We start from the raw sequence: 14,439 nt of genomic DNA, 5'->3' as shown, positions 1-14,439 counted from the left end.
GTCTGCAGGAAAGTTGTCAGTGGGTCAGCTCCCACTATGTATGCGGAGTCTGGGATGGGGGCACACAGATCACCTGGGGACCTTGCTAAGATGCTGCTCTGAGAGCCTGCATTTGTAATAGCTCCCTGGAGGCACTGATGCATCTCTGCCAGGGCCGTACTCTAAGCGGCAAGAACCTGAAGCGTGGTGTGGCCGTTTCTGAGCAGAGTTTGGGAATGTAATGAATGACAAGCACATTTTGGCCTCCCACTGGTCCTGCTTGGACCCAGCCCCACCCAATTACACGTCAGTTTCCAACATCTGGAGGGGAACACTACATGCATTTCCAGAGTTTCCAGGATTCCATTTCCATTACAAACGTAAAATAAAAGTAATGCCACATTATTAAAAAGGTTGGAAAATAGGAAAAACTAATAGGAAAAAAAATCACTGATAATCTCATGCTGTATTTAAAATGACTACTACCCTCTTTTCCCAGGATCCCAAAACCATGTCTATCAGTGGGTCAGGGACCATCCTGTGGGTGGGCTGGCACGGTAGGCCCACTCTGTCATACTGAAGCATTGGATCAGGTGGGGGCCGGGATCTGCCTGCCCCTCCCTTCTCACTCCAAGAAAGAGATGCTCCGCCCTGCAGTGCCTGAAGCCTTCGCCCAGCCCTATCCTGGGAGCACAGAGTGTGGGGCAGGGCCCCTCCCCTCTTCTCTCACAGGCTGAGGAGGCAGAGGTGGGGTCCGGAGGAGGGGGTGCACATCTGGATTCCTGGCCCAGAGCCTGCATTCCTTCCCCGTGAATGTGATGAGATGGGGCCTCCAGGGAGCTGTGAGGAGACTGCCCCCTCAGAACAGGCCCCACCTAGCAAAAAAGACTGGTGGACACCCAAAGGCACAGAACCTCCTTTGGGGGCCCAGTTCGGGTCCAAAAATCCCCCACCCAGATTGCTGACCAACCAGCGTGGGCCCAAGATGGGCCTCTGTCCCGACCACACCAGCCAGCCTTGCCTCAGAAATCCCAGCGGGGACAAAAGGGTAGAGGCCAGAGGACCACGGGGCCACTTATTAGTGGAAGGCGCCCTGGGGACACCGCTTCGCCTGCCCTACCCACAGGAGCCTGTCCACAGGTCAGTAGGGGAGCCCAAGAGCACCCCCTGGGCCAGGGCTGCCTTACCTGGGGGCAGTCCTTGATGTAGTGTCCTTTGTTGAAGCACAGGTGGCACAGGTAGTTGGGTGGGGGCCGCTTGCTGGGCTTGCGAGCCTCAGAGGTGAGGGTCAGGTCTGAGAAGTGCTCGGTGAGGGAGCTGAGGCCATCGGCGATGTTGTTGAGGGAGCCATAGGGTGAGGCACCCTTGTACACACTGTTGCTCAGCGCCTGTGGGAGAAAGAGGCACACACACTACAGCCTTGGCCCCGGGAGAAGTTCCATAACCCCCCGCCCAAACACACGCATGGATTCACACTGAGTCTTCAGCTGCCCGAGGGCTCTGGGCTCCAGAAGCCTGAGTTCAAATCCTAACTAGTGTGTCTCCATGGACAAGCCAGTTAACTACTCTGGGCCTCGGTGGCCCTATCTGCAAAATGGGCCTAGTAACAGCTCCTCCTAGGGTTTCTATGAGGCTAAAATGAGGTCACGAATGGAAAGTAGTTTATCTCATGCCTGGCACTTCGGAACCACTCAGTAAATGGCAACGATGATGATGATGGCTATTATTATTATTACCATTAGTTCTTAAAATACTGCCACGAGGTAAGAACATATAGTAGAAAGCAACCTGTCAGATTTGGGGCTCTGCCACTAACTGGTGGGGTGACTTTAGGAAAGTCACTGCTGACTCAGTTTCCCCACCTTGTAAGGAAGGGGAATGTCAGCTTGTGGCATTGCTCCCGCTTCACACTAGACAAGACTGAAGCCCAGCCCTTTGCCAGGTTTCCTGTAGCCCGAGGCTTGTGTAGTCTGTGTGTGGGGAGCCAAACCAAACCACCTCTCTGGAAGCCCAAGGAGGGAAGTGGTCCATCTCTCTCACCTCCAGATGACAGGAACCAGACATCTTGCTTAGCTTCAAAGCAGACGTGGCCCAGGCCCCCTCCTGGTATATACAGCCTCTATTTATAGGAGTCACGGGCTCCAGGCTGCCTTGCATACTGGAATTTAGCGAAGGTGGGGCTGGCAGGGAGCAGCCAGGGGTCCCCCTTTCCTGGAGCAAGGCCAAGGCTGAAAGAGGTGGCCTCCCCAGGAGGGTCAACAACAAATCTGGGCTTGGGGCTTGAGTATCTCCTGGCCCCAGCACAGGTGCCCAAGAACTGCAGGAATAAGCTACGGACCTTGGGGGGCCTTGTGTCTGATGGGGAGACAAGGATTTGTTTTGGGGAGTTCCAAACTCAAGGGGAAGCAGGGCCTCTGAAAAGGAAGGGCCTCAGGCTCCCTTACAAAGATGGGGCAGACAGAAGCCCAGGTTGGGGACAGTCCTTTCTGTGTTCCCTTAGCATAGGCAGGGGAGGGAGGCGAGCTGCGAGCTGCTCCCAGGGCACTCCCCCAGTTGCCTCCCCCAGCTGAAGCAGAGCCTACTTCGCACAAGTATGTGTCCCAGCCACCCGACTGTTTCCATCTGCAGGCATCTGCCACTCCCCTCCTAGCGACATGGTCCTCATCATCTGGGTGCCACTGATGTTCTTGGTGCCTCAGGACACACGGCTGTGTGACCACAGCCCTTTCTTTCTGGGCCTCTGTTCCCTCTCGTGTGCATCTGGATCAGAGCCTGGGATGTGGAAGGAAAGACACAGACACCACATCCAGGGCAGGCCAGCCCAGCACACAGTCATCTATAGTGACTGGGAAGGATTTCAATGGGTCCTACTGACTATATCTTCTCTATCACTGCCTGGCCCGACCACCAAATTCAGGACCAGTGGAAGATTCCACATTGACCTGCGTTCAGCCTGATGGGGACTCCAGCTCTCAGATGAGTCCAAGATGGAGCAGTCCACCTTGAGAAGCAGAGGGTCCCCCGTCCCTGGAGCTGTGGGAGCCAATGGGGGTTGACCTTCCAGGGCATGGGGGAGAGTTCTGATAAAAACCAGATCAGAGGATAACAGTGACACAGACTAAGCTCTTACTGTGACCCCAGCACTGGAAATTTTACACGTATTCAGATAGCTGATTCTGCCCACAACTCTATGAGTCACTATCCCATTTTACAGATTACATGAGTGTGCCCCAACCTGTATTGAATGACCTGGGAAGCTTATAACAAATAGTTTTCTGCGCCCCACCTCAGACCTACCAAAGCAGTCACTTGGAATCGAGGGCCCGAAATCTGTATTTTTAGGTGTGCGACAAAACATACACAACAAAATTGACCATTTTAATGATTTTTAAGTGTACAGTTGAGTGGCATTAAGAGCATTCATGCTGTTGTGCAGCCATCGCCACCGTCCAGCTCCAGAACTTTTTCATCTTCTCAAACTGAAACTCCATCCCCATGAAACAACAACACCCCCGCCTACTGCAGCCCAATCTATTTTTCAAGCTCCCCCAGGCAATTCAGGTACAACCAGCCCGGCCCCACCCAGCCTTGGAGCACCTGGACTTCCCAACCATCAGGGTTGGCCTTAACTTGACTCTAGTAAGACTTTCCCCACACCAGAAGGTCCCCTCCCCCTCCAAATCCACCCCAGCCTCCCAGAGAAAAGTTCATCCAAACAAGAAACTTGAAGCCCCAAATGGTGTGACTCACCCTCATGGCTGGGAAACACAATTTCACAAATAACAACCCTCTTAATATTTTTTTCTTTTTCTTCCTTTCTTTCTTTTTTTTTCCCCCCTGGATAAGATTTAAGCAAGTCCACAGGAATCAGACTGTTTGGCAGCAAATTGTCAAGAGGAAGGGGAAGTTTGGTGGGTGCCAGAAAGTGCACTAATTACACCCTGAAAAACCTCTCCCCCATCATGTGGCCACAGTCCCCTGCCCACGGACGGCCCCACAGGCATCCCTGGGCAGCCAGAGGCCTCTGAGCGGGTGCCCTCTCCTTGGCAGCTCGACACCCTACCCTCTGGAGGGCCGCAGCCTTGCCCCTGCCCCAGGCAGCTCCACAGTGAGAGAAGTGAGGCCAGAGTTTCCCCTCCGCATGGCCTTCCCACCTCTAGTGCCCTCCAGCCTGTCTCCAGGGAATTAGGGCCCTTCCCCCAGCCCTAATTCCAGACGAACGCTACCTTAGAGCCAAAAGAGCAGAGACCGTCAGCTGACCCCACCTCATTCCCACATGACAGATGGGGAAACTGAGGCCCACAGGGGCACAGGGATGCAGACCAGGGCACCCAGCCAGGCCCCAGGGCCAGAAGTCCTGCTTGGCTGGCTGGTGTGAAGGGTGGGTGAGGCAGTGAGCTGCTTCCTCTCCGAAGCCCCGTTTGAGCTCGGGCCAGGGAGGTGAAAGGCAAATCAGCCTCCTGGCTGTTTCCACAGCCTGGGGGGGACTGGATGGAACACAGGCCAGGACACAGAGCTATATCCCCTCCTGCTCGGAGCTGGGGCTTGGCCTCTTGGGTTTCCCATCTGTACAGCGTAAAATGGAGCAGGGAAGCGGGAAGAAGGGCAACCCTGCTGATCCCTGTGGTCCTGCTTTCCTAGGGTCCGGACACCTGGGTCCTGAGAGATGTCCCTGGAGCCTGGCATGCAGAGGCCGACACAGGCACCATCTCTGTTCTGTGGCCTTCCTTCTGTGGCTGGAGCACAAGGCGGCCCTAGAAGCCTTCATCTGTCAGCCCTAACCCTGCTCCTCTCACCACGTCCATCATGCAGCTCTGCCTTTCTCCCTCCAGCCCACACTTGCTGCCTCAGCCTGGGAATGCCCTTCTCTATGTCCATCCAGAACCCCTCCAGGGCCTGGCTCCAGATCGGGCTCTAACTCCAGGGTTGTGGCCTTGACCCCATCCCTTCCCCTTACTCAGGCCTCAGGCTCCAAAGAAAAGCATGAAAAGCACAGATCCAGGTGCTCCTGAAGCACCCCCGGCCATAGAGGCCCCGACTCCCACCAGAGGCCTTGCTGACCCCTCCCACCCCAGCGTAGCCCAGTCCAGCACTGCAGTTGGCAGGAGGGGGACAGGAATCATGGCACAGCCCCGCCTGAGTGACCAATGGAGCTCTGAAGTCACTCTCTAATCTCTCCCCGTGTGTGAGGCCTCCTCACCTCTCCCACAAGGCTGGACGTCCCTGAAGACAAAGGTTCTGCAACCCTCCATTGCCCCACAGCCTGCCCTGGGTGCGATGGTCACGGCAGAGAAGGGCCTGCTCACTTGACAGATAGGGTAACAGATGCACTAGCATCTCCTCATTTCCATGGGCCGAGTGGAGGTGCACTCCCACCTTAGATTAGGCTGCTCTGGGCACTGGTGCAGGGCAAAGCCACTTATGGGGTAAGTGGAAGCCCCCGGGCCATCTAGGCCCAAATCACCAGGCTTAGGGAAGAGGCCACCTCTCTTTCCTCCCTAGGTCAGTGACCCCAGCAGCTAGCAGGAAGCATGTGACCCTCACACCGCATCTGGGGGACCATGCATCACACTCCTGCCCAGTGCTGGAACTTCTCCAAGGTTTTTGCTTGGCTGTTGGGGAAAGGAAGGTGGGAAGACGTTATAGTTTCCTTTTTTTTTTTTGAGACGGGGTCTCACTGTTCTTATTCTGTCACCCAGGCTGGAGTGCAGTGGCACAATCACAGCTCACTGCAGCCTAGACTTCCTGGGCTCAGGTGATTCTCCCACCTCAGCCTCTCAAGTAGCTAAGACAACAGGTGCGTGGCAGCACGGCTGGCTGATTTTTTTGTATTTATTATTTGTAGAGATGAGGTTTCACCATGTTGCACAGGCAGGTCTCAAACTCCTGGGCTCAAGCGATCTGCCTGCCTCGGCCTCCCAAAATGCTGGGATTACAGGCATAAGTCACTGCGCTCGGCCTATGGTTTACTCTGATCATGTGGTGTGTCATATATTTGACTAAATCCTTCACCTTTCTTAGTCCCCTCATACCTGGCAAGAATACTATTCAAATGGGCATTATTGGTCCCATTTTATAGAGCTAGAAACTGAGGCTCAGAGAGGTTGAGCAATTTGCCCAAGGTAACACAGCCAGCACGTGTTGCCCTGTTATAGTTCAGCCTCTACATGGCCTCCAAGGCTTGACCTCCCCTATAGGAAGGGGAGTCAGAGGAAAATGCCAGGTGCGGACCACTCCACTTGGCAAGGAGGCCCTGTGACATCATATGCTAGGCCCCTCGGCCCTGGCAAGATGAAGGACCAGTGTCTCTGGGCTGCATGAGGGGTGCAGGCCCTGGGCATGGTGGTTCTGCTGCAGAATACGGGGTGCAGAGGCAGAGATTTCCAAGGCTGACTCCAGTTCTCCCCGGAGCAAGCCTGACAAGAGGGACTTCTTCTCTTTTCCTCCGTCCCTGCAGGACAGCAGGTAGGCACAGTGGGTGAGGGGTAGCAGGAGTTAGGGCAGGAGGGTAGAAGCTGCAGAGGGCATCCCAGAGGGAGAAGAGAGGGTACAGAAACAGGACAAGAGACAGACAGGAGAGGCAGTGACAGCAGGCAGGATGGGGAGCAGCATGTGCTGGGAAGGACATGGCCACAGTGAGACCATGGAGAAGGCAGCGTCTGGGCCAGGCTACCAGGCAAGGCAGAAGCAAGGGCTGAGTCCTACTCCCCAGGCCTGAGAAGGCCCCGGAGGAGGAACTCTGATTCGAGTCCCTAGCTCTGTAGGGGTTCCTTTCATCAGCTGAACAACCGCTTTCTTATCCCAAAGCCACCCCTACTCCACCCCACAGACACGCGCACACACACCCGCACCCACACTCCTCTGTTTGGGACAAGAGACCATTCATCTCACAAATGAATCCACCCTGCTCCCAAGGGGATCTGTACTTCTTCCACCCCAGGCATCTATCTGGGGCTGGTCAAACACATACATGTCCAATATATACAGAGGTGGACACCAGTCGGTCTCAGGGAGACAAGGAGACAGCCCGTGGGCAAGGCGGGAAGCGAGCCAATGGGAAAACATGGCCACACCTTGACTGAGGATTTTCAGCTGTGCTCAGCCCCTGGCTCTGTTCGTTTCCCAGGTCTAAAGCTGACCCATGGGCCAGGACAGTGCTGGGCTGGCCACGACAGGCACAGCAACCCTTCACCCAGGACCCCAGAGGGCACCACTGCCTCCTGGAGGCCCATTCACCCAGCAAATGTAAAACACAGTTCCCTGGACACAGTCAGTGCTTAGCAAAAGATTCTTATTTAAATCACAAGTCTAGGTTATTTTTGGTGGGGGAGTGGGCAGAGAGAAATAGGGAAAGGACCCAGGAAAGGGGGAGCAGACAGTGGCAGCAGGACAAAGCAGAGGAGACCTGGGGAGATCCCTTTCCTCCTTGGTTCCAACAGCTCCAGACCAGGGTCACCACTCACCTGACAGGTGCTCACGTTTCACAGCTATAAGCCCTCTGCCCAGCTAGTGTGTAAGCACTGGGGACCAGGCTGCTTCTTACTGCTAGAGCATATTTGTTGAATGAAAGCAGAGAGCAAGAATATGAGAATCCCAGGACTGGAAAGGACCCTCATATTTAGCTAGACTGTACTCGGTCTGGAGTACCACTGAGGCTTGCAGCCTCCATTGCAGGGATCCTTGATCTGTGATCCACTGTGGGCACGAAGGTGTGCATGATCCCACTGAAATCACATGCAAACATATGTATATGCATGTGCACGCATGCTTATGTTCTGTGCACTGTGCTGGCAGCAGAAACTCTAGTTGTCTTCAGATTCTCAAAGAGGTCCCTAACCAAAGAAGGTCAAGGACCATTCATCAGCATACCCAAGCCTCTGCTGAAACACTTGGAGGGGACAAGGTTTCACTATGTCCCAAGTCAGCTCATTCCAATGAATCAAGAAATCAATAAATATCCCTTTTTTTCTGTGAGACAAAACAAAAGGCGAAGAGGCTCAGGAGAGTACTTACATGCTCACAAGTCTGGAGGTGGAAGGGGGGAGGGGAGGTTACAATTCAAGACACTTACCCACATAGAAAACATTAACTAAGCAGCTAGTATGTCCTGCACGCTAAGAACCAGATGCCAGGACTACTAAGTAGAAAAGACAAGATTCCTACTCTCAGGGTGCTGACAATCTAACTACTGAGACAGACACACATATTGCTATTACAGGACAAGACCAATCGGTCAGACATGCTTTACAAAAAATTAGCCAGGTGTGGTGGCGGGCGCCTGTAATCCCAGCTACTAGGGAGGCTGAGGCAGGAGAATCTCTTGAATCTGGGGGGAGGTTGAGGTTGCAGTGAGCAGAGATCCTGCCACTGCACTCCAGCCTAGGTGACAGAGCCAGACTCCATCAAGCAAAAAAACCAAAAAAACAAAAAAAACAAACAAAAAAAGACATGCTTTACCAGAGCACCTACAACTCATCTTTCACAGGCTCACAGCAGCTGGAAAGAGGTCTGCTCCCAGTGGTAGCCAAGTAAAACCCCTCAGAGAAACGACATCCATTTGTGTCATAAAGAAGCCAGTTGGAATGTGTCCATGTACAAGGGCAGGGAATGGCATTTTAGGTAGCAGCAATAGCAAGTGCAGGGGCTTAGAGGAGGGGGAGTGCTTGATGTTTTCAAAAACCCCAAGTAGACCAGTATGGCCAGAGGAGGGCTGAATAAAGAATCACATGCCACCACCACCACCACGACACACACACACACACACACACACACACACACAACAGATCGAGGACCTGAGACCTAGGCTGGAGTCCTGGTTCTGCCTCTGATTCCCTGAATGCATGGTCTTTCTTTAGAAGAGCCTTAGTTTCCCCATCCAGACAATGTGGATGCTGCACACAGGCTAGGATGTGGGTTCAGAAGCAGTAGGAAGTGCTCAGTGCCCATCTTCTCTGCTTCTCCTAAAGCAGGCCAGCGCTGGACTCATGCCCCCATGCTGGGTTGATGGGGAGTGGCTGGAACAGGGACATGGTAGGAAACCCAGTACTCATGACCAGTACTCAGCAATTCCAGAAAGTTTGGGGATCAGGGACAAAATGTCGGAGGCACTGAGGCTTGATAGGATGCCTCTGTCCAGATGGATTGCTGCCTGCCCTCACTGGGACCCGGAGGCTGATCCAGGGGAGAGCAAACCCGGGGACCAATTGCAGGATGAGTCGCAGAGGCAACCCATAGCTGGAACACAGAAGAATTCTAGATCTAGCTCTCTCACTGACTGGCTAGGTGACTTGCCAGACCTCTGTGTCCTCTTCTGCAAAAAATGGGAGCGATGAGGAAAGACAGGCCATGAATAGAGCACCACCCAAGAACAGGGGACTGTTCCACAAGGGCCATCTCCTCCCGGAGCCCTCCTCTGGGTACTGACGGCATCTGGCTCCCTGCTGCTGCTACTTACTGATTACTAATGCCGTCTGCTTTCCTCCCTTCCACCTGACTCAGAAGGTCCACGAGGTGTGGTCTTCCCTCTGAGCCCATGCCTGTCCAGTCAACATAATCTGACAGAGGGAGGGTCAGGTTGCCTCAGCCAACAGCTTCTCAAATGACGGTCCTCCTTGCCTGAGTCACACTTCAGCTTCCCAAGGGTAGCCAAGAGAGCTGGGAGCATCCTTCTGAACTCTGGGCTGGAATAGAATGGCCATTGCTCTCAGGCCCTGGGGCTGCCCCCTAAACACACACGCACACCACAAAGGTTGCTGGGAACCCACCTGAGCTCCTTAAGCCCACTCTCGAACATAGGCACCTCATATCCTTGGGCAGAAATGTGGCTTTGTTCCACACATCCACACTGGTCAGGCAGCCCGTGGGCTTATCTCCGTCTGCTGAGGGCCCATCCAAACCCTCGGAAAACGGTCAAGACTGGGGCCTTTTGAAGCAGGACACTGTAGGTACTCCTCTAAGGGTTTTAATGGCCATGTCCATACAGAAGGGCTGGGCCCAGGGAAAGGCCATTTGTTAAGCCTTGTGACACCCTTCCTACTGTTCTCAAACCTCCAATGGGTAGACCTGAGCAGCAAAGAGGAGGTTCATTGCTGCAGAGGCTAATGCCCTAGGAAGAGCTTCCTAAAGGTTGGAACTATCCAACAATGGAGAGGTCTTCCAGGAAGGACACTGGCAGATGTCCTGAGCCAAAAATGTTCTCTGCTCAAATAGGTGCGGGAACTGTCAAGCTGAAGAAAGGTTAACAGGTTTTGCACCGCAGGACTTCTCAGAGCCTTTACTGTGCTAGTGGGCATTGTGTGTTTCCAAGGGAAAGGAAGGACACTGTGTCTTCCAAATGTATTTGACCACAAAGTCCTTCCCCCAACATTCACAAAGTGGGGGTCTCTTGACAGTAGGGCCACACCTTCCAGCTACCTCTGTCCCTAGAGAAAGAGGGAAAGAGAACAGCTGCCCTAAGAATTCTACCTGAATGGAGTGAGACAGCCACATCTCCATGGAGGCTGGAGGGTACAGGGACTACCTGGCAGGGGCTCTGGGCAGCCCTCCAAGGGGCCCAAGAGGCCATCTTCACAAGGAGGTAACTCAGCTTTTCCAGAAATGACTCCCATAGCCCCTTTACGGTTGTGAATTTAAGTTCCAAACAAGACTTGGCAGGGAAGACCCCATGCAGCCCAGTCCCTACTCCATCTAAGAACTGCCTTCCTTGGGTACCTGGAGAGAGAGAAGGGGCTCAGCCAAGGGCCTTAGTAATCCCTTTCCAAAAATGTATCGTTGTTGCCGTAGATCAGGTTTTTGAAACTGGGTTTCACGGGGCCTAGTTTGCAGACCCAGAAGCCTTTTAAGAAACTGTGCAAGGTGCTTGTGTCCGCTTTGGCCTGGCATCCTCACCACAAGCTGGGAAGTCCCCACAAGAATCCAAGTCACCTCCTGGTGCTTGCTCCTGCACCAGGAACTCTGGTGTGAACTCTGCCATCTCTCTCTCTGCTCTCAGGGCCAGTGTGCCACTCAGAACCATTGGCTTATCTTCAGCTTCCAGAGCTGAGGTTCCAGGGGCACAATGGGCTTCTGTGCCCCCATGTCCTCACCCCCCTCAAATCCCAGCTGCATTCATGGTGTTTTGCTATTGTGGTGGGAGCAGCCTGGGGGTGGTGCAGGAGGGGGTGGGCTCTTGGCACAGGGGTTGGCGCAGACAGGCCGTGGTCAGTGGTCAGCATGCAAGTCACATCCGCAGGCACTGCCACCGGGCCTGCCAGGCCTCGCACAGAATGGTGATGCTCCTGGGCCCCCTGGGTCCGTCCGTAGATTCCCCTCCGGCCCACACACGACTTGCTTCCTCTCTGACCAGCCCCTTAGTGGCATTGAGGTGGGGGGTATTTTTTCTTGCCTTCTCAGCCAGTTGCTATTTTGGAGCCATATTAGGTCACCAGCTAAGCCCTGGGCGCAGGAAAGGCCTGTCCCCAGGAACACAGCTGAGGCTTTGAGAGGGTTTAGGAGGCAAAGTGGGTGGGGGGTGAGGATGAGTGAGCCTGAAGCCAAGAGAGCCTTCCGGAAGTCAGCAGGCACAGCCCTCCATCACCTCTGAGGAAGCCACTGGCCTGTGAGCATCAGAGAAGCCCCTCTTGCCTCCCCCAGCCCTCTCTTGTTTGAACAGGTCTCAAATACTATAGATATACCATCCTGGGGTGTAGCAGAGACTAAATTTAACAGATAGGTAAGCTAAGGCCCAGAGAGAGATGGGGTTCCCTGAAGTCAGGTTGTGAAAGACATTTCCCCACCACTGCACTATACAGTACAACCTTTTCCTGCTCCTTTCACACTGTGTGACTTTATGGGGAAACTGAGGTACGCAGCAATGAAGTGACAGAGGGCAGGTCTCACTGAGCTCCAGTTGGGATCCTGGATGCCAGAAATTTTCAAAAAGCAGCACAACATCCTATTCTCATAGGGTACTCTTGATGGTCCCAAACTCCCAGGTCTTCTCAGGGGAGACCTACAGGTGGGGAACAATGCCAACACGGTAGGGGGAGCAGAGGGAGGCTAGAATAGGTTGATTAGGGGTCCACACTTGACCTGTGGGTCATGTTCACCCTTCTCCCAGGGTGAGAAACTCTCGTGGGGCTCCCACAAGCTCCCCCCATCAAATCACCCACCTTTCATACCCTATATCACCTTGTCTGTTTACTCATCCGTGGCCCCCACTAGCTTGTGGCTGTGAATCCCTGGGGCCTGCCCAGAGCTCAACAAATGTTTGGTAAGAGAACAAACAACTGAAAAGACGCATGCACCGAAGAAACACCCCACAAACGGTCCTCCAAAGTCACTGGTCACCTGAAGCCAGTTCCCCGAAGAGGCAGAAAAGTCTCTTACAAGAAAGAAAGATCTCCAGCCAAGAACCATTCCTCACGTGGAGAGAATGCTTTACAGTTTACAAAGAGCTTTGGCATAGAAATGCTTTTGCCTGACACCAAAGGGTGCACTTCCAGACTCATCTTTCTCCTCTGCGCCCAGCCCCCTCCCACGCCTGTTCTACCCACACAGGTCAACAGGTCAGCCTGGGTAGTGTTGGCCTTGGGCCAGCATTTTATATGTCCATGTCTCCCCTAGTAAGTAACTCACGGGTGTGCCCAGGTCTGGAAGGAAAGTGACCCCCATGTGTGTCCTCCCCGGAACACACCTCTTGCATCTTTGCAGAGAAAGCCCCCACAAGAGGAGAAAGTGAAAGCCACAGATGAGTGTCTGAAATTCCCAAATGAGGCAGGAGTAAATGGAGGGAGGGGAGGAGTCCAGCCCACGGAAAGGAGTGGTATCTGGGCAGGCCCTGGAGACTCTTCAAAAAGGGCTGGGAGGTGGTGGCGATCTGTGTATTTATCTTGCTGGCAAAGAGGCGCTGCCCAGTCAACTTTGTAACTGAATCTACCAAACAGGCGGACTTTGCAATACAGCCGGCCCAGGTTTCTGCAGAAGGCGCTGGGCAGCTGGAACCTCTCCCCCTTTCTAGCCCCCCTCCCAAGAGCTCAAGAGGATTTCCCTTTCATTTCCTTCCAGGCTGGGAGGGCTGGGGACAGCGCAGTCTGTGGGGTCAAGCTCTCAGAAACCACTTCCTATGTGGCTGGGGGAGGGCGAGCAGCTGGAGGACGTATCTGGGGTCCCCGAGTGAGAACAGCAGGAGAAGCCCTCTGGGCAGTCACTGCTCTCCAGGGTGCCTTTCGGGTCAGGAACGGCAGAGGTCGGAGAAAAGATTTTAGGCCCTTCCAGAGGAGCTCCGAGCAGAATCTGCACTCTCGGTCCCAGCCCGCGGTGGCCAGGACGAGGATAGGGTTGGGCGTAAGAAGGACACTTGGAAGGGGCTCCCCGCCCAGGCCGCACCCCAGCTGTCTGAAGAAAATCCGGAGACAACCCCTCCTCAACTCCCTCCCCCAACCTCTTTGGAGCAGGGCTGCCCTGGCAGGGAGAGGGGGCGAGAGAGCCCCGCCCCGGCCTGCGTTGCTACAGCCTGGGCTCAGCCGGGAGGTGACGCGCTCCCGGCACCCCGGGGACTTCGGGCGGCGAGTTTGGCAGAGTTGAACGAAGCCAAGCCAAGCCGGGCCGGGCAATGCGGAGCCGGGCCGCGCCAGGCCAGGAAGAGCGGGTCAGACAGGGAACGGCCCGTCACGGTGGGGCGGTGGGGCGGTGGGGCGGTGGGGCGGTGGGGCGGTGGGCGGGGGCACCCACCTCTCCGCGCTGCAGCTGGAAGAAGCTGTTGAGATAGCTGGAGTGCAGGGGCGAGCCCAGCTGCTCCGGGCGGCCCTTGCCGAAGGCCAGCTCCGGGGGCGCGGCGCCGGCGGTCGGCTCGGGCCGGAAGGCATCGAAGGCGCTAGCCTGGTGCGTGTCCTGCAGCGACAGGTAGACCCAGTTGAGCAGCTGGGCGGGCTGATACACCGAGGCGGCGCTCGTGTCGATGGCCGACAGCAGGCTCATTTTGCGGCGGCGGTGCCGGCCCCTCCCCGGCCGCCCGCTCGCGGCCCCCCTCCGCAGCGGAGGGGCGGGCACCGGGGAGCCTGTGCCCACTGCCCGCCTCCCGAGCCCCGACGGCGATCGCCCCGCGCCCTGAGCTCCGCGCGCTGCCCGCAGCCGCTGCCGCTGCCGCCGCCTCCCCCCGACTGCAGCCCCGGCGCGCGCGGGCGGTGGAAGGAGGCAGCGAAAGTTGGGCAGGAAACTTTTGGCCCCGCCCCCTCCTCCCCGCCCACTGCGTCCCGCCCCGCCCGGCGATCCGCTATCTGCCTCGCGGCTGACCCCTCCAGCGGCGGCTCCGGGGGTGGGGTCCACGATGCCCCGCCCACTCCCTGCCCCGCCTGGGACTGTCCTCGCCCTGCATTGGCTGTCTCGTTGAATATGAACCGTCAGGGGCGGGGGAGAGGGGAGTGAGGCTCATCTGCATATGCAGCATGGAGCGGGCCCTCCCATGCGAGGCCCCGCCCGAGC

The 14,439-nt window shown here is 55.6% G+C and overlaps 1 protein-coding gene across 2 annotated transcripts in view; it reads right to left on the bottom strand.

The window, feature by feature from the left end:
- Positions 1-14,119, bottom strand: part of ZCCHC24 (zinc finger CCHC-type containing 24) — a 63,230-nt gene extending 49,111 nt beyond the window's left edge. Inside the window, exons 1-2 of one of the 2 annotated variants that reach the window (XM_002820784.6) lie at positions 13,690-14,119; positions 1,167-1,367 (exon numbers count right to left, since the gene is read on the bottom strand). In XM_002820784.6, the coding sequence (XP_002820830.1) occupies positions 1,167-1,367; positions 13,690-13,935 (447 nt within the window). In that variant the 5' untranslated portion in view covers positions 13,936-14,119. The remainder of the gene's footprint in view (positions 1-1,166; positions 1,368-13,689) is intronic. The other variant, XM_063727595.1, reaches the window with a different exon arrangement.
- Positions 14,120-14,439: the final 320 nt, after the last annotated feature.

Source organism: Pongo abelii, chromosome 8, assembly GCF_028885655.2.
Source record: "Pongo abelii isolate AG06213 chromosome 8, NHGRI_mPonAbe1-v2.0_pri, whole genome shotgun sequence".
In the NCBI taxonomy this organism is placed as follows: domain Eukaryota; kingdom Metazoa; phylum Chordata; class Mammalia; order Primates; family Hominidae; genus Pongo; species Pongo abelii.
Note: the sequence above shows the minus strand (reverse complement) of the source record. Positions and strands in the feature narration are given on the sequence as shown.